General features: G+C 42.9%; 1 protein-coding gene across 3 annotated transcripts in view; it reads right to left on the reverse strand.

The window, feature by feature from the left end:
- The window catches only part of IL18RAP (interleukin 18 receptor accessory protein), a 37583-nt gene extending 14896 nt beyond the window's left edge, over positions 1 to 22687 (reverse strand). The window contains exons 1-6 of one of the 3 annotated variants that reach the window (XM_008253197.5): positions 22548 to 22687; positions 15053 to 15218; positions 13929 to 14250; positions 13650 to 13833; positions 6106 to 6256; positions 37 to 102 (exon numbers count right to left, since the gene is read on the reverse strand). In XM_008253197.5, the coding sequence (XP_008251419.4) occupies positions 37 to 102; positions 6106 to 6256; positions 13650 to 13833; positions 13929 to 14250; positions 15053 to 15122 (793 nt within the window). In that variant the 5' untranslated portion in view covers positions 15123 to 15218; positions 22548 to 22687. 3 annotated transcript variants of the gene reach the window in all.
- Between the last annotated feature and the right edge of the window lie 2965 nt (positions 22688 to 25652).

A 25652-nucleotide genomic window follows, 5' to 3' on the forward strand; every position in this document is an offset into this window, starting at 1 on the left:
ACAATGTCATTCAAAGGTGACAATGCAACCACGTACCAAGTTCTACTTCCAGGGTATCCTTGATGGGTTCCAGAATATCTGGTTTGAGATTAGTGTTTTTCACTAAAAGAGGGGGAAAAAAAAGAGGAAAAAGTCATGTACATTGGGAAATCTGAAAGCCTGTTTGCAAAAGATTTGGATGCATGTCTACTCTTTGATTTATATAGCTGAAAGCCCCCTAAGTTTTTATCTAGTCTGGTTAATTCAAATATCTATTTGTCATTATGACTTAGGTGGCTAAATATCCTTTTAAGACTAATACTTACCTCCTCTCCCATTTTTTAAATCTACTCACAGATCAGTCAGAGGCATATTTTTTTTCCACAGGCAGAGTAGATGGGGAGAGAGAGACAGAGAGAAAGGTCTTCCTTTTCCGTTGGTTCACTCCCCAATGGCCGCTGCGGCTGGCATGCTGTGCCAAGCACACGGCACTGATCCGAAGCCAGGAGCCAGGTGCTTCTCCTGGTCTCCCATGTGGGTGCAGGGGCCCAAGCATTTGGGCCATCCTCCACTGCCTTCCTGGGCCACAGCAGAGAGCTAAACTGGAAGAGGAGCAACCAGGACTAGAACCTGGCACCATATGGGATGCTGGCACCGTAGGCGGAGGATTAACCAAGTGAGCCATGGCGCCGGCCCCCGCAGATCACTCTTTAATATGCTGATTTCATTTCCTTTGGATAAATTCCCAGGAGTGGATGGCTGAGTCATATTGTAGGTCTATATTCAGATTTCTGAGATATCACCAAACTGTCTTCCACAGTGGCTGTATCAGCTTACATTCCCACCAACAGTGGATTAAGGTACCCTTCTCCCCACATCTGCACCAGTATTTGTTGTTTATTGATTTCTGTATGAGAACCATTTTAATATGGGTGAGATGAAACCTCAGTGTGGTTTTGATCTGCATTTCCCTGATGGCTAGTGATCCTGAGCATTTTTTCATGTGTCTATTGGCCATTTGAATTTCCTCTCTTGAAAAATGTCTGTTCAGGTCTTTTGCCCATTTTTTGACTAGGTTGTTTGTTTTGTGGTTACTGTGTTTCTTCAGCTCTTTACAGATCCTGGAAGCTAATCCTTTGTCAGTTGCATAGTTTGTAAATATTTTCTCCCATTCTGTCAGTTACCTCTTCACTTTTCTAAGTATTTCTTTCGCAGTACAGAGGCTTCTCAGTTTGATGTAAACCCACAGGTTAATTTTTGCTTTGATTGCCTGTGCTTCTGGGGTCTTTTCTAGGAAGTCTGTCCATATGCCAATGTCTTGTAGGGATTCCCCAATGTTCTCTAGTAATTTTCTGGTATCACATGTAGGTCTCTGATCTATTTTGAGTGGATTTTTGTGTAAGGTATAAGGTAAGGGTCTTACTTCACACTTCTGCACGCAGAGACCCAGTTTTCCTAGCACTGCTTGTTGAAGAGACTGTCTTGGCTCCAGGGGCTGATATTTGCTCCTTTGTCAAGGATAAGTTGGTTGTAGATGCATGGATTAATTTCTGGAGTTTCTATTCTTCTCCATCGGTCTATATGTCTAACTTTGTGCCAGTACCAGGCTGTTTTGATTATTTTTGCCCTGTAGTACATCTTGAGGTCTAGTATTGTGATGACTCATGCTTTTTTTTTTTATTGTTTAAGATTGCTTTACAGATGGGCCTTAACTGTGTTATTATTATGTTAAGCAATCAGGCCAGGCAAAACCACATCCATCAAAGAGCCTTCACTAGGGTCGAGAGTCCCCCGACTCATTTCCTCTTCTCCATGAAATCCTCTCATTACTTGGTTAATGCCACTGTTAGTATCATTGGCTGCAATTCTCACCCTGTCTTTTATACTACCATGTCTGCTTAAATGTTTACAGGAGGTGATAATGGAATGAACCAAAGCCTTCACCAACCAGATGGTCAACCAAATGCTGCTACAGGGATATACTCTTGGGTCCCCACCCAAGAGATTGAGGCTTGAGACATTGCACCATGCCAGTGGAGAGTACCTTATCACCCCATGTCAGCAGGAAATAGCTCTAAAAGACAGATCATCATCCCTCTACCCCTCCTGGATTTTTGGGGCCAATGTAATCCCATACAACACCTGCTTTATAAAAAAACAAAAGGGAAGAATTTTAGTAAAATGACATAGGTCTTATCTGTAGCACGATCTACATCCTGGATCATAGCATCATTTCCTTGCTTCTTGAATTTCTGCATTTATTTTTAGGCATTTATAGAATTTTCTTTTTCCCCTCTGATGGTTTCTATCTTTAAGCTATGCCTCTGTGGCTTAGTGGGATGTCTACTCTTTCAGTGAATAGCAAGAGGTGTATGGTGGGTGTGGCCAGGGAACTCTGGTCAGTGCTCCAGGATGGGGCGAGTATCCATGGTAACACCCAAGCTGAGTGTGGTAGCTCTCCTCTGCTTAACTGGATGGAGAGGAATTGTCATCTCTGTTGGTGCCACCAGCCCTTCTCCAAGCTGAGGCATGCCCAGGTGTTAGCCTCCAGTGTGCTCAACACTCATCAGCACTGCTGTATGAACTGCACATATGATCTGTGCAGTCCTTCCTGTGAGCACCATTCCCTTCACTGTGAGCTGCTCTTGAAAACCAAGGCACTCCAAGCATGTGCAGCAGCCCTCTGTGATGGCCTAGAACCAGCTGCACCCTGCCTCTCTCACACAGTCACAGTGTTTTCTCAGTCTCAGCTCCCAGGGCTCTTAGGGCCAAGGAGTGCCAGTGGGGCTGCTGCACCCGATTAGCCCTTCCTGTCCACAAGGAAGTAGAAGTGTTCCGAGAGCCGCTGTCCGGTCCTCCCAACCAGATTCGATGTCAGTGGGGAACACGGGGTTTTCTCTCTGGTAAGATCTCTCGATCACAGCTGCTCAAAATATCTGCCAGTCACAGCCCCACTCCATTCACAATTGTGCCAGGCGTGTAGGAGAGAGCCTCAGCTAGCACTTCCCTTCAATATGGATGGCTCTCTCTCCCCTCCTGTTGCTGGGCAGGTGCAACTGGCATGGTGGAGACCATCTCTGTCAGTTGCTCTTTTTTTTTTTTTTTTTTTTTTTTTTTTGACAGAGTGGACAGTGAGAGAGAGAGAGACAGAGAGAAAGGTCTTCTTTTTCCTTTTTTCCTTTGGTTCATCCCCCAATGGCCGCTGTGGCCAGCGCACTGTGGCTGGCACGCCATGCTGATCCAAAGCCAGGAGCCAGGTGCTTCTCCTGGTCTCCCATGGGGTACAGGGCCCATGGACTTGGGCCATCCTCCATTGCACTCCCTGGCCACAGCAGAGAGTTGGCCTAGAAGAGGGGCAACCAGGACAGAATCCGGCGCCCCAACCGGGACTAGAACCCGGTGTGCCAGAGCCACAAGGTGGAGGATTAGCCTAATGAGCCGTGGCGCCGGCCTGTCAGTTGCTCTTGAATTGCTATGGTTGCCCCCACCAACTGGGTGGAGGGTGAGCCCAATAACTGCTGGGTACATGCACAGGAGCTGGAGTAGTCACTACCTTCCTGTGTCCAAAAATGGTGCCAGCCCTCTCTCCACTGGCTGCAGGCCACTGTTGTGTAGGGAGATGGGGAGAAAGAGAATTGCACCACCTTTCCCCCTCTCTGGATGTGCAGTCGCCCCACTGACCTGAGGGAATCAGGCCAGACTCAGAAAGGTGCAGTTCACTAAGCTCTCTCTCCTGCTACATCAACAGTGGTGTGGGCCTGTGCAATCCAATTTCACCTGGTTTGCCAAGGTGGGCGCTTTCTTCCCCCAGCCAAGCTGCTGGGTCTTTCATTGTCTTTTTGCACCTTGCTTCGTGTCTGTATTTTCCATACAGGTCTGGGCTATTTCTACTGCTTTTGCAGGATCTCCCACTGATGTTTCCCCTGCAGCTTTACTCTGAGAGTTTACTTTCTCAACTTTTTTTAAAAATTTTTTGACAGGCAGAGTGGACAGTGAGAGAGACAGAGAGAAAGGTCTTCCTTTGCCATTGGTTCACCCTGCAATGGCCACTGCAGCCGGCGCACCGCGCTGATCTGATGGCAGGAGCCAGGTGCTTCTCCTGGTCTCCCATGGGGTGCAGGGCCCACGCACTTGGGCCATCCACCACTGCACTCCCTGGCCACAGCAGAGAGCTGGCCTGGAAGAGGAGCAACCAGGACAGAATCTGGTGCCCCAACCGGGACTAGAACCCAGTGTGCTGGCGCCGCTAGGCGGAGGATTAGCCTAGTGAGCCGCGGTGCCTGCCTCAACTTTTTTTATGTTAATTTTACTCAGCCTAATTCAGATCACCCTGTCACTATTCCACCATCTTGGAATCTCCTCCTTTGTTTCTTGTATGAAGCTCTCAACTTATTGGAACAGTGTGAGGTTGGCTTTGCTTCAACACCTTCTCCCTCCATTGACTTTACGTCTCATTCTGGATTGAGCCATGTTCTCTTTCACTTCAGGGACATCATCTATGCTTGGAATGGCATCTCGCACAGTGTAATTGAGCCTATTTGACCTCACTCCTGAGTTATTTGGAGCTGGTTGCATCTGGAAGGTGCCTTATATACTCACTGCTCCTCTGTCTCTCACTCACTGTGCTCACCTGGTTCCTATCTGTCCCACAAAATGATTGTGTTCTCAGGAGGTCAGAGAAAGTGCCCTCATTCTTACATCCTGGGCTCCAAACTTGCTACAAATCAGATATTCAATAAATATCTGTGTGGGAATCAATAGCCATAAGGAGAAATGAGTGAATAGAGAAGATAGAAGTGGTAACAAAGAAGCTTTGACTGATTTAGAGGCAAAAATTGGTGCCAGATGTTCCTTGGGGGAGGGGAAAGTAGATTAAGCCAGTGAGAATTTGAGGAGCCAAGTAACGCCTGACTAAAAGAGAAACTATCATTTGGAGAGTTGTGTGGTATAAGTGGAATATTCACACTCTAACTTCTTTTCAAATTATTGATGTAAAAAAGAAAATGACTGAGATCTGAAGTGGTAGAAAGAGTAAGTGCCATGGAGTTGACAGACATGTTTCACTTGATCCTAAGCTGTTCTATACCATGTGAATGTTGCAATAAAAGAAGAAGATGTAACGTTGACTGAGAACTCAACTAAGAATGAAGTCAACACTTCCAGCTCTTCCATACATTTACTGGCTCAGTTATGTTCTGACTCCACAGGCCATGCCTAAATTAGCTACATCATATAGTTTCTCCATGTTTATGTTTGTAGGTCTAGTAAAAGTGAACCAAAGGAAAGGGTGGGGCAAAATAGAAAAAACTAAAGAAGAAATTCAGTGCACTGATAAACATGGCAGGAGGCTCCATCTCATTAGTCAGGGAGATGTAAATCGGGAAGAAACCAACACACACACTTGACATCAGTCAAAAAGTCGGACAACACCAAACATTAAGAGCCTTCAAACAGTGCATGGGAAATGCATGCCCTTGAAAAAGTTTGAATTTTTTTTCACACTAAAATAAACATCTTTCAATTCCATGTTCCACAAAATTTTTAAAACATTCTCCTATTACTTGGGAATAGTGAGAATTTATACATGACCACAAAACACATTTTATAGCACAAAATAATATTGTGTCACTATTGGATACATAGGGAGGTAGAAAAGGCATAAAACCATGAAAGGAAAGGATATATAAACCACAAGATTGTGACTGCACTGGAGCAGGATGTGGGAGGGATTGAGACGACCTCCAACTATATCCACAATGTGTTATTTGTTTAAAGAAAATAAGATTTGTTTAAAGAAAATAAGATTTTAAGCATATGAAAAAACATTAATGTGTTAAAGTTGGTGAAAGGTACACAGTTGTCATGTAATAGCTTATGTATGAAATATTTAATACGTTTTAAAACTATTTATAAAAACCAAATCAGGGATCAATGCAGGAACAACCCAATTTGATCCTGATCCAAAAGAAAGTCTTCCTTAGGGGATGGGATCTGAGTTAATGGAAGAACTGATGCTTTTCCCAAATCAAGGTTTTGCATGGCTACAAGCAAAGGAAAAAAATACTAAGACAAAGTAATAGGAAGCTGGGATTCAGATATGAATTGTTAAGGTAAAATCTTGCTTACCAATGGTTCTTACTTGAACAACAGCTCTGACTATCCATGAGCCTTCATTATCCGACTGAGTGTAATCACACACATACGTGCCCTGGTGATAGTCATAAATCTCATCCACCATCATGGGGTTATTCCTTTTGTCAGAGAGGAGTCTTCCATTCTAATCCCAAAATAAGAAAATGGCATAGCTTTATTGAACTGGAAAGTTTTTATTCCTATTAGTCACATCTGTAGAAAAACCTCGGAAGTTTGAACCAGGGATATATTGTCCATGAGCTTTTGTGTTCCAGCATACAATGAGTGAGACAGTGATGGTAAGTTCTTTGTAAATGATGAGCGGATAAATAAAGGTACACTTGAAGGGAAGGTTTTGAAGCAAGAGAATCACATGATCAATACTTTGGGGAAAAAATAAAACCCTTGTAACTAGGTATGGAAGCTCTTGAAAGTTGAAAGAAAAACTGTCCTACTCAGCTTTATATTACTATTAGTGTGGCATAGAAGAGGCTCCATAAGTATTTGTTGGATGATTGATTATCACTGCACCAATCATCCTGAAACACCTCAGCACCATGACTGAGTATAGTAATATTTCCATGGCACATGACTTTCCAATTTTCAATAAGAATACCAGGAGCATATCTCTTAGCACTGTAGTTGATAGAAAAGAAATAAGCAACAAAAGTAATAAAATAATAAAGACCTGTCCTAAAGAGAGATTATAAAATTCTTTCTCATGTATTATTGCATATAATCATCCAAGAATTCCCTAACTTGGACTGTACAGATTATACTTCTTCCATTTTATAAATAAGAAAATAGCGCTGTTGGAATGAAATAAAAGCTAGCAAGTGAGAGACTAGTGAGAAAACTGACAGACAGCCTACACCTTTTAACTGTGAGTTTCCTGTTCTGATTAATTTCCCTCCCACTTTGCCTGCTAACTGGTAGAAGCAAGGACTTCCCCCATTCCAAGTCTCTGGTGTGGTTTCTGTGGTCCAAAAAAGGAATTTCCAGTAGGTTGGCAAAGAGTCTGAGAGGGGCCAAACTGCTCAGAGAGAGGTAGCTGCAATAGGAAGTAAAGCAAAGTCAAAAGTTGAAGAGAGACAAGCTTAAATATTTACCAAGTGATCTCAAGGGTTGCGAACACTTAGAAGGAAATGTAAGGGTAGGGAAGAGTGATACAGAAATACGACTTTGGAGAACTCAGCAATACCACACAAGTGACAATTTAGACTGGAGGTGTGTAGCATATCACCTGAGAAAGTGATAGAGAGAGGATGCAGAGTTGTCACCGAGAACTCAGTTGAGCCACCAAGAGTACGGGTAATAAGATGGACTTGATTGTTTTCTCATAAAAAGATAAATATGCTTCGGTACATATCATTAGGGCTGCCTGAGATAGAACACAAAGAAAACATTCAGGATAAGAAAGCCATCAGGGAGCAGAAGTTTACACCAAGGATCATGGGAAAATCAGCTTAGTAACATAATCACAATTGATCCTAATAGAAAAGAGAGAGGCTAAGGTAGCTTTGCAAGTAAATCTTTGTTATGCTCAGATGTGAAACAAACAAAATATCAAAGGAGGAGCATCCTCTGTTGTTAATCTGTATGAATAGTGTTGATATGTCTTAAAAAGAACTAAAGGATAAAAAAAAATCTGAAGATCAAAAACTTGCAAAATATGTATGAAGCAAGAAGAACAAACTTATTCTCATTAGTGGGGATAGTTACACAATATTGTAATATAGTATCATCATGTTCTTGTGCAACTAGGCAGCACAGCTACTCCAAGGAGCACCACGTACTCTGTACAAGCCATTTCAGATAAGTCATGGAAAGGCTGTATTATGAAAAACTACACCTGGATTTCAAAGTTTTTTCACATGAATTTACTTTTAATTTTTCACGACTTTTTGAAATACTGTTGTGTTATTGTATGCAAATGGTGCTTCCCGGAACTGGGCGACTCAATGGATCGCCTACCTGGGCTACCATCACCTTAGTCTGGGAGAACTCCAAGGAGCTACATTTCTGCTCAGTCCAGCATGATGGACTTGAAGTTCTCAATCTGTTTTAATGTTCCCGCGTCATGGATACACTGGGTTTAGATTTGTATACATCACCTCTCTTTCATTCCTAATTGAAACAACTTCTTCCTTCTCCAGCTTTTTAAATTTAAATATATAGTGAACCAGAAAGGCCCAAAATAATGCAGTTATCCCTTTAACATACCCAGTAGAATTTAATCTTTCTTTTATATATGTATAATTGTAATATGTACATATATATGTAAAAAAAGAATGAAATCTTGCCTTTTGCAACAAAATGGATGCAACTGGAGACCCTTTTGTTTAGTGAAATAAGTCAGTCTCCAAAAGACAAATATGTTTTCCTTGAGTTGTAATAACTAATATGCAGAGTACCAAAAAGTGTAATGTATGTGAGCAAAAATAACATTTTGAGATTTGACTATTCTTTATAGCCCTTGTCTATATTCTTGAGGAATAATGGCTTTAATATTTACTACTTGTTGAATTCTTTATTTAGTGGAGGGTTAAGCTTGTGATTATAAAGTAAATTGAACATTTGTCATTGTAAAATTTTAAAGAAACATAAGAAAAGAAGAAGGATGGGTATGGTGAGAAGTATCATGGTGCTCTTAAAACCCTATATATGGGGAGCAGCACTGTGGTGTAGCGGGTAAAGCAACCACCTGCAGTGCCAGCATCCCATATGGATGCTGGTTTGAATCCCAGCTGCTCCACTTCCGATCCAGATCTCTGATATGGCCTGGGAAAGCAGTACAAGATGACCCAAACTCCTTGGGCTTCTGCACCCACGTGGGAGATCTGGAAGAAGCTCCTGGCTCCTGGCTTCATATTGGCTCAGCTCTGGCCATTGCAACTCCATTTGTGGAGTGAATCAGTGGATGGAAGACCTCTCTCTCTCTCTGTCTCTCTCTCTCTCTCTCTCTGCCTTTGCTTCTCTGTAACTCTGCCTCACAGATAAAAAATTAAAAAAAAATAAATCTTTAAAAAAACTATGAAAAACATGAATTTTTCCCCTTTATATAAATAAAAAAGTACTACGAACAATTCTATGCTAACAAAACAATAAGATTTACACAATGTAAATAATTTCTAGACACATACAACCTATCAAGATTGAATTACAAAGAAATGAAAAATCTGACCAGACCAATAACAAGTAAGGAGATTTAATCAGTAATAAAAGCCCTCCATCAAAGAAAAACACAGGTCTGCAAGACCTCATTGCTTTATTCTACAAAATATTTTTAAAAGAATGGCAATTCTTTTTAAATTCTTGCAAAAAAGTCAAAATTGAGCAAATACTTCCAAACTAATTTTACAAAACCAGCATCACCCTACTGCTGAAGCCAGGCAAGGATTATACAGGGAAAGGAAATTAAAGATATCCCAGAAGAACATAGATTCAAAATCATCAGCAAAGTACTAGTGAACCAAACTTAACCACACATTGAAAGAAGCATTCATTATAAAGCAAGTGATATTTACCCCTTGGATGCAAGAATCATTCAACACATGCAAGTGTGGTACACCGTATGAGTACTAACAAAATAAGGATTAAAACTGTGACATTTCAGAAGATGCAGAAAAAGTATTTGACAAAATTCAACATCTTCTTGATAAAAAATTCCCAACAGATTAGGTAAACCGAGAATTATCACAACACAATAAAGGCTGTTTTATGATGAGCCCATAGCTGACGTGAGATTAAACTGTTAAAACTGGGATGCTTTTCCCATAAGATCAAGGATGATACAAAAATGTGCACTCCCCATTTCTTGTCAACGTACAACTAGAAGAACGAGCCACTTGTTAGAAGGACCTTTATCAAAAAGATGAGTGAAAAAGAGCATTGAAGAGGATTTGGGGAGAAGTATCACTCTGAGGTGCATAGCCAAACAAATTGAAATCAATATGTTGAAGGGATAGCTTAAACTCCCATGTTTGTTGCAGCATTATTTACAAAAGCATGATACAAAGTCAACCTAGGTATCTATCAACAGATTAATGGATAAGAAAAATGTGGCATTGAAAATAAAATGGAATACCATTTAGCTTAAAAAGAAGGAAATTCTGTCATTTGTGACAACATGGATGGACCTGGAAGACATTGCACTAAATGAAATAAGCCAGGCACAGAAAGAAAACCACACCATGATCTCATTTATATATGGAACCTAAAGCTGAATGACAGAGGTGGAGAGCAGAACCATGGCTACCAGGAGCTGGCATAGGGAGGAGTGGGGAAATGGTTGGTCAGAGTACACAGCATCAGAGAAGAGTAATACATTTTTTTTTTGATAGGCATAGTTAGACAGTGAGAGAAAGACAGAGAAAGGTCTTCCTTCCATTGGTTCACCCCCCAAAATGGCCGCTATGGCCGGCGCACTGTGCAGATCTGAAGCCAGGAGCCAGGTGCTTCCTCCTGGTCTCCCATGTGGGTGCAGGGCCCAAGTACTTGGGCCATCCTCCACTGCACTCCCAGGCCTCAACAGAGAACTGGACTGGAATAGGAGCAACTGGGACAGAATCCGCTGCTACAACGTGACTAGAACCCTGAGTACTGGTGCCACAGGCAGAGGATTAGCCTAGTGAGCCGCGGCGTCAGCCCCAGAGTAATACATTTTGAGAACTATTATTGTAATCATAATGAAGTATTATATATTTCAAAATAGCTAACAGTAAATTTCAAAAGTCTCATCACAAAAGCTAGTAAGTAAGCAAAGGGACAGATGTGCTAATGAGCTTGATTTAATTATTCCACATTGTATACATGCATCAAAACATCATATTAGCCCCCATAAATCTAGGGAATTATGATTTACTAATTTAAAATAATAAATATGGTTGATTTTGAGGGGAAAAAAAGTATCATCAAACCTACACTGTTTGATGTACTTCCAGAGACCCTATACCCTCGGATTTATTTCAAGGTAATGTTCAGAGCGTCTGTGGGGCGTATTTCTGGTCAACCATTTCACCTGGACAGTGCTGTGCCTTTATCCTTTCATCCCTGTCGGCTTCATCTCTTCTTGGGTGTGACCCAAGCAACAGTTGAGAACCTGGGGTTTAGCATGCAGGAGAGGATGCTAGCTGTTACTTCTCTCCTCACATCATCGCTTTGCATGATTGACCAGTGCCATGAGATCTGTGACTTCCAGATTCCTGAGGGCATGCAACTCATGAAACATAACCTCTCCAAATCTGTGCCAAAGCAACAGGTTCATCACAGCCATTGCTAAGTGGATTTTAGGATGGCTGTTGCCTGTTCACAATTAAACACATACTGATATTTGCTGTCCAAGCCTCAGAGAATGGAAACAAAGCTACCTTGGTTTAGCTTTTAAGAGCAGTGGATGCTAAGAGCTAGAGACCACTATACAGCTTGTGTGCACCTGTAAGGAAAAATAGCTTTATTCACAGGTATGCCATTAATTAAAAATGCAAATTCATTTTCATCTGGAAAAAAATGGAAGGAAGGCTGCTTTGTGGCCTGAAAACAGCCCCTCTAGAGAGCAAGACATCTGCCATCCCGGAATTCAGATACTGTGACCCGAGGGAAGTGTTGATCTTAAGAGAGAACTGAAAATGTGAACAGAACCACTGGCTCTTTCTACTAGCCTCTTTTAAGAGATTATGAAAGTGTTTTCTAAATGAAATGCCACCACAGCCAGTATTGTTCTTGTCATTCTAAATACAAATGTGAGTAAGGCTATAAACCACACTGGTCACTCTCTCTGTACATTGCTCTCTGTAATGGACTTAACACCCGTCTACCTGGCATTACAATGTCAGGCCAATTAGGTGAAGAAAATGTCATCCTTCACCACAGTAACTATTCCCAAGAGTCTCTCAGTTTTGAAAGTGCATAGAGATGGCCAGCGCTGTGGCGTATTGGGTGGGGCCATTGCCTGCAGTGCAGGCATTCCATATGGGCGCCTGTTCGGAGTCCTGGCTGCTCCACTTCCAATTCAGCTCTCTGCTGTGGCCTCGGAAAGCAGTGTAATATGGCCCAAGTCCTTGGGACCCTGCACCCACATGGGAGACCCGGAAGAAGCTCCTGGCCCCTGGCTTCCGAGAAGCACAGCTCAGGCCATTGGGGCCATCTGGGGAGTGAATAAACAGATGGAGGACCACTCTCTCTGCCTCTGCCTCTCAGTAGCTCTGCCTTTCAAATAAATAAATCTTGAAAAAAAAACGAAACTACCAGGTCAACATAATTTACCTTCCTGTCTTTCATCAGTGACAATTTAAAATACTATTTTATCATAATAAAACACAAATGAGAAATATTCCAAACATTATTAGAAAATGCATATTATGCAAAACCTATGCATGGATTTTAAAATATTCTTGCACCAAAATAAACTTCTCTGTTAATTCTATTTTTCCTTTAACTTTTAAAATTTCCTTTGTATTTTATGAAATCAAAAGGATTTTTGCATGATTTTTAAGGTAAAATATCAGGCTTCATACAGCCATTGTGATTGCCAGAGAAGACTCAGATTCCATTCCCAGATTCCACAGGGAGGGTTTCCACTGACAAGGGACTCTGCAGGGCAAGACTCTTAAGCAGCGTGAAATACCTGCTTAACACTTGGGAAAAATGAAAGCATGCAGTTGTGATGTTTGCTCAGCTGTGGTTCCTACCTCAGTGTCATTCCGAAACTGCCTCTCATAGCCTTTTCCTCTCAGCAGCCTTCTCTCTCTCCCTATCATCTCACCTAGGCAAGAAACTTGCTCCCCAGGTGGACCCCACGTTTGTCCTAACTGTCCTCCCAGACGTGTCCTCTTTGGAAAGTCTTCAACTCTCCAGTTTCTTTCACAAACCCTTCAAACACATGCTTGCTGTCTTCCCTTTAGAAATAGCCATTGCTTTTCACAAATAGTGCACGTGAACTAGCGTGTTCTCCTGCATTAGCCATTGTTAGTGAGCTTGTCTCACCTCAATATACTTGGATTTTAGAAATGTTTCTGGCATGGAACAAACGGATGGCTCCAATAATTGGAATTCCAGGTGCTGTGGCTACCTAGGGGACAAGACCACGTGAGAAAGTCAGGTCTCCTGGTATGTTCTGGACCTCAGATTCTCAGACACACATTTCTAGGAAGCACCTACAGAGATGTTACCATAAGAACAAACACTCCTACTAAAATGTCATGGAGGGGCCAGCTCTGTGGTATAGCGGGTAAAGCTGCCACCTGCAGTGGTGGCATCCCATATGGGCGCCAGTTCGAGTCCTGGCTGCTCCACTTCCGATCCAGCTCTTTGCTATGGCCTGGGAAAGCAGTAGAAGATGGCCCAAGTCCTTGGGCCCCTGCACCCATGTGGGAGACTCAAAAGAAACTCCTGGCTCCTGGCTTCGGCCATTGCAGCCATCTGGGGAGCGAACCAGCAGATGGAAGACTTCTATCTCTCTCTCTGCCTTTGCCTCTCTGTAAACCTGCCTTTCAAATAAATAAATATTTTTTAAAAAATGTCATGGAAGTCAGTCTTACCTGGTACCAGGTCATCTCTGGATTTTGCATATCACTTTGGCAGTTGAGACCGGGGCAATAAATATAGGCGGTGCTACCGAGAAGAAGGCTTTGCTTATGTGAGACATGGTTCTTGCAGGACGCATTTGTCTGAGGTTTAACTTTTAAGATTGTTTTCACACAACAGGCCTCATCCCACGGGGTCCTAGGAGATTAACAAGGTCCCATGAGCATAGACATCTTATTTAAATTGTAGAGAATTTGGGAATATTTTCAGATAAGAATTCATGTGGAATTTACCTAATCCTGGGTCTACAAACATATAACCCGGAATTATTCGTCGCTGGGGCTAAAAAACGAAGAGTGCTCTTGTCTTGAATGATATGAGGATGGCTTGGAGTGATTTCGCCAAGAGGATCCCCATCCTGTGGCTGTAGGTACCACTGCACATCAGATAGGTCCCTACTGCCACTGCAGGGCAGGCGTTGAGGGCCTTGGGTCGTTGAGCATTGACTTCTATGATGTAAGTATGATTTCTCTGCCTCTGTTAAATCACAAAATATGACAAACTCCTCTTCACTGCTTGCCGAATATGTCCAAAGGAGTGTTTTGGTGGCGCACTCTGAGAATCACAATAAGCAAAGCGACACAGAAGCTTATTAGAAGATAATGCTATCACCGGCGCCGCGGCTCACTAGGCTAATCCTCCGCCTAGCGGCGCCAGCACACCGGGTTCTAGTCCCGGTTGGGGCGCCAGATTCTGTCCCGGTTGCCCCTCTTCCAGGCCAGCTCTCTGTTGTGGCCAGGGAGTGCAGTGGAGGATGGCCCAGGTGCTTGGGCCCTGCACCCCATGGGAGACCAGGAAAAGCACCTGGCTCCTGGCTCCTGCCATCGGATCAGCGCGGTGCGCTGGCCGCAGCACGCCGGCCGCGGCGGCCATTGGAGGGTGAACCAACAGCAAAAGGAAGACCTTTCTCTCTGTCTCTCTCTCTCACTGTCCACTCTGCCTGTCAAAAAAAAAAAAAAAAAAAGATAATGCTATCATTACAAAGAATACTTGATCTCACAATGGATCAAGCTTCCTTGTGTGTCTTTCATCTAAATTGTGCCTATATCATGGTAGAAAACAAGTTCATGTTCTGATTCTCTACCAAAGGACCTTAGCATCCTTTAAACTATTGCTGGACTATCATTCACTCCTCTTCAGCAGTTTCCACTGGACACCCAGCAGTGGCCACTGGGTTCCCCAGCCATGCCTAGCCTCATCTGAAAGCCGTTCACTGCAATAATTCCTTCCCTCTCCCTCCTTGACAGTGGGGAGGAAATGCTGAGTATCATGTTGTGCCATTGCTGGATCAGATTATCTGTCCCTGTCAACTGACGACAAGACTCCCGGTGCTGATATGAAAAGTGAAAACTCCTACCTGAAATAGAAAGTCCCTGAATGTTCTCTTCTGCAACAAGCCAAAGAAACATCCAGCCCAAGCAGCACATGGTTTTCCTTTGTGGCTGTCATCACTCCAGGACCTTGTTCTGTTGCCAGCGCAGAACACGAGAGTCAGAAAGCTTCCCTGAGGGACATCCTCATTTCTGTAAACCAAAAAATAGGAAATAGAGAAACTGGAACTGGTGGCCAAAAGCAAGTCACACAGGAAGCTTTCAAAGGGCAGGTCCTACCCCAACGGGCCTTTGCATGCTTGTAAGCTCTGTGGGTATTTTCAGTGGTGTGGAGACATTTGTCACACACCCACAGGAGGTGGAGCATCTCAAGTCTATGAACTCCCTGAACCCAAGCACCCCTCGTGTGCTCTTGATTGCCATTTTCCCTCAGGGAATTCTTTCTTTAATGTTCTCATCTAGTATGTACACACATACACACGAGTGTGTGTGTGGGGGGGGGGGTCCACAGGCATATACATATTAAATTGATGGTTTTCCCCATGAGTAATTTAGAAAGAGTTGAGTGTAAGTTTTTCCCAAAATGATGACGCAACTCTGATGGAAATGTCATGTTTTCATGGTGAGGGAAGTTAGAGCTACAGTTCCTACGTAAGCATATGAGACTGTCTGAATAGTTCTTGTTTACCAAGCTAACTGGGAGAGAACAGAGGAAGCCTGTCTCTTGTCTTTCTGTCCCTCCTCCCCATCTCCCATACCTGAGCACTCACTCCAACTCCCTCCTTCTCATGCTCTCTGGCCATTCCTGCCACCACTCTCCCACCCCGATTTTCCCAGACCTTTCTCTCCAGATAGCTTCATCTTTTCTCAGAAAGAAGTACTTTGCTTTTCTAACCTTACAAAAGTCTTCATATCCAACCATTTGCAACACACACACACACTTCCACACATACCCACCACCCCTACCACTACCACCACACACACACACACACACACACACACACACATCTCTAACATCTTCAGATGCAGGAAGAGAGCATAAGTTTAATCAATGTAAATGAACTATTTAGGGGCCAGTGTTGTGGATACCTATTAGAGTCCCAGCGCTCCATTTCTGATCTAGTCCCTTGTTATTATGCCTGCGAAGGTAGCAGAGGATGACCCAAGTCCGTGGTCCCCTGAAACTACATGGGAGAGCCAGATGAAGCTCCTGGCTCCTGGCTTCAACCTAACCCAGCCCTGGCCATTGCAGCCATTTAGGGAGTGAACCAGTGAATGGAAGATCTCTCTCTCTCTCTCTCTCTCTCTCTCCATCCTCTCTCTGTAACTCTGCCTTTCAAACAGATAAAAGTAAATCTTTAAAAACTAAGTTAATTATTCATACTCAGTGTTTCTCTAACAGAAACAACTGGGGAAGCCAACTAGAGCACTCCCAAGGGTGTGTGTTGTAGGGGTCTCGTGGTCTTGTTAGGGTTAGGGTTAGGGTTAGGGTTAGGGTTAGGGTTAGGGTTAGGGTTAGGGTTAGGGTTAGGGTTGGGTTAGCAGCCCAAGGGAGAGGTAAAACCACGGGGGTCTGTAGTGACAGAGGAGAAGCCATGGCCCTGAGGAACACCAGCTTTTAAAAGCAGAGCAGGGACAATGGAGAGCAAACAATAAAAGCCTAAAGGAAGGAAAACAAAGTAGAGAGATCACCCTGACACTGAGGACAGAGAAAGTTTGGGAAAGGGACTAGATGTCAATGTCAAGTATTGCAGAGCAGCAGGCACAGAAGGACTGAAGTGTGTCCATGTGGTGTGGACACCAAGAGGTGTGCCCCTGCACGGGGGTAAGACTCTGGCCAGCTTTGGGCTGGGGGAAGGGAAGAGATGAGAGCATGGGGGGAGGGGGCAGAATCTCACTCTCATGGGATGCTCTGAGTGGGGGATATGAGAGGAGTGTCTGCTCCTATCTTGAACAAGACAGAGCTTCAGGGAGGGTTCCTCTGTGCAGGCAGTGTGTCAGCAGGATGGTGAGTTGAACCCAAATGAAGATGAGAAGTCATTGCAGGCACCCATTTCTCCAGGGAGGCCTGAAGACAGAGGATCCCTGGTCCCTGCGGAATGCATCACAAGCAGGGGGAAGGCAGAGCTATGCAGGGGAAAAAGGCCTACCCAGGTTTCTCTGCCTAGGTGGGAGAGGGGAGTACAGGAGGTTCCCACTTGGCTGCTCACCTGGCCGTGTGCTGGGAAGAAGGACAAGCTTGGGGCAGAGCGTCTTCGTGAGAAGTGCCTTGAAAGTGTGCTCTCAATCCCCAGTGGTGACGACCAAGAGAGAACTCATCTGACGAGGACCAGAGTCAGGGAATGAGGCAGGGTAAGCAACTGGTCTCCTGCTTTCCCTGCCTCTGTCTACTGAGGCCCTAGTAGAACACTGCCCCCTCCTGTGCCCCTAAGGCCAGGAACAGAGTGCTCCAAGGGATGAACCATTTCCATGCCATAAACTGCAAGGCCCCATGGCCCTTGAGAAAAGGAAGTTATTCCAAAACTCCATAAACAGCACCCTGTAGTTTCTGTCTCTCTCCTGTCTTCTCTCCTACTCTTTCCTCAGAGTCCTTTCCTTACCATCTGAATAAAGATCCCCCTGCCTCTTCATCATGGCACCAGCCAGAATCCATCTCTCCTATTGCTTGTTTTGCATCCCTGTTGTGTTAGCACATTTTATTACCTGGAAGTCTCCTATTCTTAAAACTTCTCCCCCAACTAGACTCCATGACAACAGGAGCTGAGTCTCTTCCTGGCTCCTGTATCCGCTGTCCAGCGTAGTGCGTGGCTGATACCAGAAGCTCAGTAACCATTGCCCACAGTGGGTCACTCAGCAGTGCAATTGTGGGCCCGTGGGCCTTGTCTTCCCACTGGACAGGGAGATCCTGGAACACAGGGACCCTGTTTCAAAAGTCAGATCCAGCCCGGGGAACACTGCTGATGCTTAAGTAGAAATCAGTTTATTGGTCTGAACACATGAAAAAAATGCTTTGGGAGTAAGCAGAACAAATACGCACCAATCTATTAGCACAATCCACTTGCTGTGGGACTCCAGGTAAATCACTTAGGCTCTTTTTAGATTTTAGCTTTCTTACCAGCACAATAAATTGTTTCCACTGTTTCAGTAGTTATTCTATTTTATAGCTAGTGGATTTGATTTTTTTTTAGGGGGGTTAAGCAGGGAATTTTTTTTCTTTTTAAAGCTCCCTGATTTCTGAGGTCTAGTACTAGATGGTTGGTAAGATTATCCTAGCTCTCCCATTCTGTGAGTCTGAATGCCAAAGCTGGCAGCAAATTGGTTACCGCAAAACCCAAAGTAACCCTACTGAACACATCTCTCTTTTCCATTTCATGCTCTGATGAACAAACACTAACCACTGAGCTTGTGACTAATCACAGTGTTCAATTCCACAGACAAATATTGCTTGCTTTGTAATTCCACAAACTGACCTTGGGATTGGCAGCTGAAGTTGCAAAGTAATCTGGCCCTCCCTGGTCAGCACAGCCCGAGGATCAGATTTATGACTACAGGATGAAAGTAGCCACTGTGACTCCACCCAGCCCCTTATGGTGTGTCTGGAGGCCAACATGCAGCTGGCTGTATACTTTACTCTCCTTATTCCTGACTGCCCTTATCTCTCCTTTATGTTCATTTTAAAAGGCCTTTTGCTAGTTTGCAATTTGCAAAGAACATATTTGGGACTAAAAAGAAGTCTGCCATCCCCCAAGAATGCTGGCTTCTATATCTTTGCATCAGCTCTTTTCTCTTGAGTAATGGTTTTTTTTCTTTTTTTTTTTATTATTTAATGAGCATAAATTTCCAAAGTACAGCTTATGGATCACAATAGCCTCCTCCCCCCCATATCTTCCCTCCCACCCACAACGCTCCCCTCTCCCACTCCCTCTCCCCTTCCCTTTCACATCACGATTAATTTTCAATTATCTTTATATACAAAAGATCAATTTAGCGTATGTTAAGTAAAGATTTCCACATTTTGCTCCCACACAGAAACACAAAGTGTAAAATACTATTTGAGTACTAGTTATAGCATTGATTAAACACCTAAGAGTAATTGTGTATTAATTACAGAGTTCAACCAATAGTTTTAAGTAGAATATAAAATGCATCTTTTGTATTGTTGTGGCTTCCCCCCGACCTCCCTCCCTCCCGTGGCCCTCCCCTCACCCACTTCCTCTCCCATCCCGCCCTTCATCACGTTTCATTTTCAATTACCTTCATATACTGAAGATCAACTTAGTATATACTAAGCAGGGATTTCAACAGGTTGCACTCACACAACCGAACCAGGTATAGGGTATTGTTCGACTAGTAGTGTTGTTTTTGAGTTTCATAGATAAACATATTAAGGACAGAGATCCTGCATGGGGAGCATGAACCCAGTGAATCCCGTTGTTGATTTAACAATTGGCATTGAGTAATGGTTTTCAAGTGGCGAGCAGCCTGGATCTTATTTTGACCAATAACACTAGCAGTCTCCAGTCCTCAGGAATCCCATCCCAACCTTGACCTATAGATTCTCCCTACATGGTGCATCCACCTGCTGATCTCCAATGTCACGCTGCCCAGGGCTCTTCCCAAACTGCAGCTTTGCCTCTTGGAGAGTGTTTCTCAAATTACCTTGACTATATAAACCACCCCAAATACAAGCTACAAATGCATCTTTATGGGCTCCCAAAGATTTCCTAAATCATTCTGTCCTTCTCAAGGAGAGAACGCTACACCCTAATTTGTAAAGAAGCGTCAGGGCAGTCATTGTGACCCAGGAGATATCTTTGGGAAGCCCTCCATGGGGATAAGAACACAGCTTGGGCATGTGAGTTACAAGAACTGTGACCAGCATTGTTGGCTACTGAGCAATGCAGGAGCAGCCCATCCAGGAGATCCCATTTATGGAGGATAACACAGCATGTGGCTTAGTTGTCAATATCTACCTGATTTTCAAGAACATCTAAAGGCTAAGTGATGCCTCTTATTCCACCATCACCAACGTGCTTGACTGAATCCTAAGGAATCCCCAAAGCACAGAGTATTTTGTTCATTGAGCATCAGGCAACTTAAGCTAAACCAAGCTAGGAGTACAATGACAGACAATTTTACTAAATGAATCAATTCCTTACTTTCTGGTCACACTTGGAAAGATGGGTGTTGTCCTTCTCAATGTACGTTTGGACAACCAAGACTTGCATTGCCTAGAATAGCAGTCCCATTATTAATGACAGGCACCTACCTGGTCAGTATTAGGACAGAGACCCTTATACAGAAGCAGATGGTCTCAGAGCTTCTGAGTTTCCCACCACCATGGAGATGAGAGCCCAGTGGGATGACTTTAAGAATCTGCAGTCTCCTTCCCAAAGCATTTTCCAGGTGTGTTTTTTGAACTTTTAATTTCATTTTTAAAAGATTTTTATTTATTTATTTATTTATTTGAAGGGCAGAGTTAGAAAGACAGACAGAGGGGCGGGGGGGAACAAGACCTTCCATCTGCTGGTTCACTTTTCCAAATGGCCACAACAGCCAAAGCTGAGCCCATCCAAAGCTAGGAGCCAGGAGCTTCTCCTGGGTCTCCCACATGAGTACAGGGTCCAAGGACTTGGGCCATACCTGCCTGCCTTCCCAGGTCATTAACAAGGAGCTGGAGCAGAAGTGAAGCAGCTGGGACTCGAACTGGCACCCATATGGAATGTTGCTGCTGCCACCCCCACAGGCAGCAGGCTTTACCTGTTGCCCCAGTGCCAGAGGCTTTATCCCCTATGCCACTGCCCTGGCCCTGGCCTCAGCTTTTAATATCTTGTGTGAGACAATGAAGATTTCTCCTCCAGTTACTCAAGGCTATGCCTTCAACTATCTTTGGGAAAGATAATGAACCAAAATTTTTACCGACAAAGATATGGCTGGGAGAGAGCACAGTGCTACGGAAAGCAGGTGTCAACAGGTTTCTGGGGAGGAGGACTCTTAGTCGGAGGCAGATTTAAAACACACGTATAAGTAGACTTGGTCTGATCTAATAGTAACAGCAATAGTCTGACTAACATCATTATGAGTCTCGTTGATCCATGGTATTTTTAGATCCCACTGGGTAGGGATAATATAAAATAAAGTACAGAACTCCTACTTTCGCAGACCTCACAGTCAGTCAAGAGGGGTGTGCTATCAGCAAGCATCTTGAATACCTTTGCCTTCAGTGCATCTCATGAATTTTCAGAGCACTATAGATAGGTTTATTTTATAACCACCAGGATTTTTTTTTTAATAGTAAGATTTATTTAAGTCAGAGACCTCCAGCCAGAGTGGCCTGTAGAGGGGCTTCAAGAAAGAAAAAACCCAAAGGGGCTGGTGTATTGGGGTTTTCAAGCACAGTTTTGGGGAAGAAATTGTCAATCAGTACAAGGCAGGGACAAACCCATCAAAAGACCTGATTTGTAATCTTTTTACCCTCTCTTGCCTGCTCATGATAAAACAAAAGGGTAGACTACTTAATTTGTTTTACATTAAATTGGGAGCTCAGAAGGGTGGAATCACCACTCCCTTGCAATTCTCATGGTAAAATTGGAAATTCTTAAGAAATGAAGCAGGTACTTTTGAACTTGCTAAAGATAACTTTTGGAGAAAGCAAGCATTGTGCATTCTACATTTCTACTGGGACCAACTTGACTGTCTATTAACTTGTGTAACTCCTCACATTCCTTCCCCCACAAGAATGGACCCTAACGTCCATTAGGAGGTATAGGACAAGGACCAATCTGGTTTCTTCAAGCTGAGTAGGGGTGGAATAGGGAAAGACAGTCAAGGCAGGGTTCCAGCAGGAGGTGGCCTCTCAAGGGGGGAATAGTGCTAACTTGCAGAAACTGCTTCCATCTGAGGTTTCATCTGCATGGCCATCCAGACGTTCACTGTTTCAATCTGGAGAAAATTAATCTAACAAGCAGATTAAATGCACAGTCTAAAACAAAGGACAGTCATTATTAGAGGACCTAAGAAAGATGTTATCCAAACCACATTGAGAAGAAAATAGAAAGTGACAAGAGGGGCCTATTACAATCAGGCGGGCACCAAGGCCTGGCCAGACCTACCCATCTCTTCACATGGAGTGCTGGAAGAGGCAAACAAGGGGGAGTGAACCTCCTTAGGGAAGACACCCTGTTGACTTCCGTTACCTAGCTGGCCTGGGAGGAGAGCTGGCCTGAAGAAAAGTTAGGTGGAATCTCTAAAAGGAGATTTACAGTTCTGCCTGCAAAGTTACTGACCTTACTTGGCTGTCCCCTCAACAGGGAACCACCAGTTTTTTTCTAAGTAAAGGCTATATACGGAGATGTAAATGTTGCTAGTTAGATAGCATATCTGCTATCTAATATTTCATGAAAATATTTCATGAAAAATAATTTTGATAGCAATGCATTTTTTTAAATTACAAAAGCTCCTTTTACAACTTACATTATCCTGTTAGGAAATCCAGTGCAAAGCAATGTATTGTTCTCTTACCTTTATTTCCTGTTCTTAAGACACACAAAAAGAAGAAGGAAGTTCATGTTCTTTTTTCAGTGACTGCTGGATTTGTATCTGAAGAAAAGCAAGTGAAAAATATCCATATTCAAAGAGTTTCTTCCTAGCCAGAGATATATATGAAGGAGATGAAACACAGCTGTTTGACCCACACAATTTAGAAATTAGAAATTACACCTGGAGGGATAAAGCAATCCTTTGTTATTTTATAAATGACCATTGCCATTGTGAAATACCTGGTCATATAGAGAAAAAAATCAAATTAACTATCCCTATCAGGAGAAGGAAATGGCTGATAGGTGAAGTGTCTAAAACTCTTCTATGACCAAGCTTCTTGATTAGAAAAGGCTTGTGGTTGGGTTTAGTTGAAAGAGTGAGTAAGTGTGTTTCCTTTACAGAAATTTCCTGTAAAGAATATTAGCACTCAATTCAAAGTTTTCAGCTGTGGCTTTTTTTTCTTCTTGTGAAGCTAACCCCCAAACTGGTAACCTTTAAGATAAAAGCGGAAGCTTTTCTTGTGATTGACTTCTTCTTCTATAGAAAAAAAGGCCCTCTAACACCACCCATTGAAGCAATATTTTTTTCAATACAGAGAGAAAATAACTTTAAAGTCTAAACTCACTGAGGTTGATATGTATCAATTTATTTTATTTTTCATTTTATTTGAAAGGCAGGGAAAGGAATGCTAGTTCATTCCCTAAAAACTAACAATAGCTGGGTCCAGGCCAGGCTGAAGCAAAGAGCTAGGAACTCAATCCAGTAATTTGGTAGGGTCCCAAATACTTGAGCCATCGCCTACTGCCTTCTAGTATGCATATTAGCAGGAAGTTAGAATTGGAAGAATAACTGAAACTCAAACCAGGTGCTTCCATATGGGATGAGGTATCCTAAATGGAGGCTTAACCACTGCCTTAAACACCTGCCAAGTATCTATTAAGCAAAAGTGTCAGAATATAATTAGCAATGTCTCTGTTCTTTGACAGAGTCACTATAACAACTTAATATTTAGAACATTCTGAGACCATTATTAGTCATACAGGGCTTATCTAAGAAGCGTCTCTGTTAAGAAGAGATATCATCCTCCCTGAAGATTCTAAAATTCTAACAGAAGACTGATGCAGCTGAACACATGAAACTAGGGCTACCCACAACCACAGAATGATATAAAACACAAAAATGAAGGCTAAGTTCACTCTGGGATGAAGATCAAAATGTTTATCTAGAATGATAGGAGGCCAGAAGAGGAAATAGCAATTATAGTCAGAATTAGCCCTCAAATATACTCACTGCGTGTCACAAGTCTACCTAGGATTGCAGGAAGAATCTGAGATTTATTTTCAGGCCTATTCCAAGAGTAGTAACAGGGAGTGTGGGGAAAACATTCCAGACACATGAATCTACAGATTCACAGTGTCTGGTGGAAACAGTGCCAGTGACGAGAATATAAAAAGTCATCAAAGTATTTATGGAGTGTGTAGGCACTATGAATTCACCAGGGGCAGCTGGTTTACCTTGGAAGAGCGGGGTGGAGGCTGGGAGCATACCAGCCAACCCAATCGTACCATTCCCCTGCTGATGCTAACAAGAGAGATCTACCACCCTTGAGCACTGGCCAGGGTCATGGGACTCACCCAGCACACTCCTCTGGATATATGCTAAGGAAGCTGACACTCCACTAAGCTATAGAGTCATATTTCAAAGATAAAAGTCCTCAGAGAAGAAAACCAACAAGTCTTTCCACAGATGCCTAAAAATAACTGTAGAAATAGAAGAAACATGAACAAGGTACACAATATGACTCCCTAAAAGGAAAACAACGTTCAACATTAGAATGTGAAGATTAAAAGATTGATGAAATACCTGAAAAGAAAATCAAAAGAATGATCATAGTATTACCCAGAAGCAATGAGAAGCAAATTCATGGCTTAAAGAAATCCACATGTGATATGGATAGAAAATTTTCCTATGAGATAGAAATTTTGAAATCAAACTGAAATATTAGAAATGAATAATTCAATATATCAAATAAAAGTGGGAAACCTTAACAACAAGCGTGGTAAGGCAGAAGGAGGAATATCTAAGCTAGAAGACAAATTGTTAGAAATGACTCAGATGAAGAAGGAGGAGGAGGAGGTGAAATAATCAGAAAAACTGAAAACAGTGTTCAAGATTTATGGGATACTATCAAACTTATGTGTCTTAGGATTTCGTGAAGGTGTGGAAAGACAGAATGGGTTAGAAGACCTATTCGGTGACATAAGAGCACAAAACTCCTAACTGGTGAAAGATATGGGTAACCAAATACAGGAAGCATACAGAACTCCTAATAGACATGTTCAGAAAATGTCCTCATCATGACACATTATAGCCAAACTTTCGAAAGTAAAACATAAAGAAAAAGTCCTAAAATGTGCATGAGTGAAATGCCAGATTACCTTCAAAGGATCTCCAATTAGACTGACAGCTGATTTCTCAACAGAAACCCTATAAGGTAGGAAAGAAAGGAAAGACATAGTCCAAGTCCTAAAAGAAAACAAATGTCAATCCAGAAAATTGTACCCAGCAAACTCTCATTTATAAATGAAGGTGAAATACAGACCTTCCATAACAAATAGAAATTTAAAGAATTTGTCACCACTCAGTTTTATAAATCATGCTTAAATATGTGCTACACACAGAAACACAGATAGCATCATGAAAGACTATGAAGGCAGATAATCTTATACATACACACACACACACACACACATAAAGGAAATCCAAAACAAGCAATAGGAACATTTATGCGAAAATGGTAGGACAAAATCAATACTTATCAATAATAACCTTGAATATAAATGGCCTAAATTATCCATTTAAAAGCTATAGGCTTGTGGCCGGCGCTGTGGGTAAAGCCATCACCTGTAATGCCAGAATCCCATATGGGCACTGGTTCAAGTCCCAGCTGTTCCACTTCTGATCCAGCTCTCTGCTATGGCCTCAGAAAGCAGGAGAAGATAGCCCAAGTCCTACGGCCCTGGCACCAAAATGGGAGGCCTGGAAGAAGCTCCTGGCTCCTGGCTTTGGATTGGTGCAGCTCTAGCC

This window comes from Oryctolagus cuniculus, chromosome 2 (genome assembly GCF_051225735.1).
Source record: "Oryctolagus cuniculus isolate XC-2025 breed Fujian yellow rabbit chromosome 2, ASM5122573v1, whole genome shotgun sequence".
In the NCBI taxonomy this organism is placed as follows: Eukaryota; Metazoa; Chordata; class Mammalia; order Lagomorpha; family Leporidae; genus Oryctolagus; species Oryctolagus cuniculus.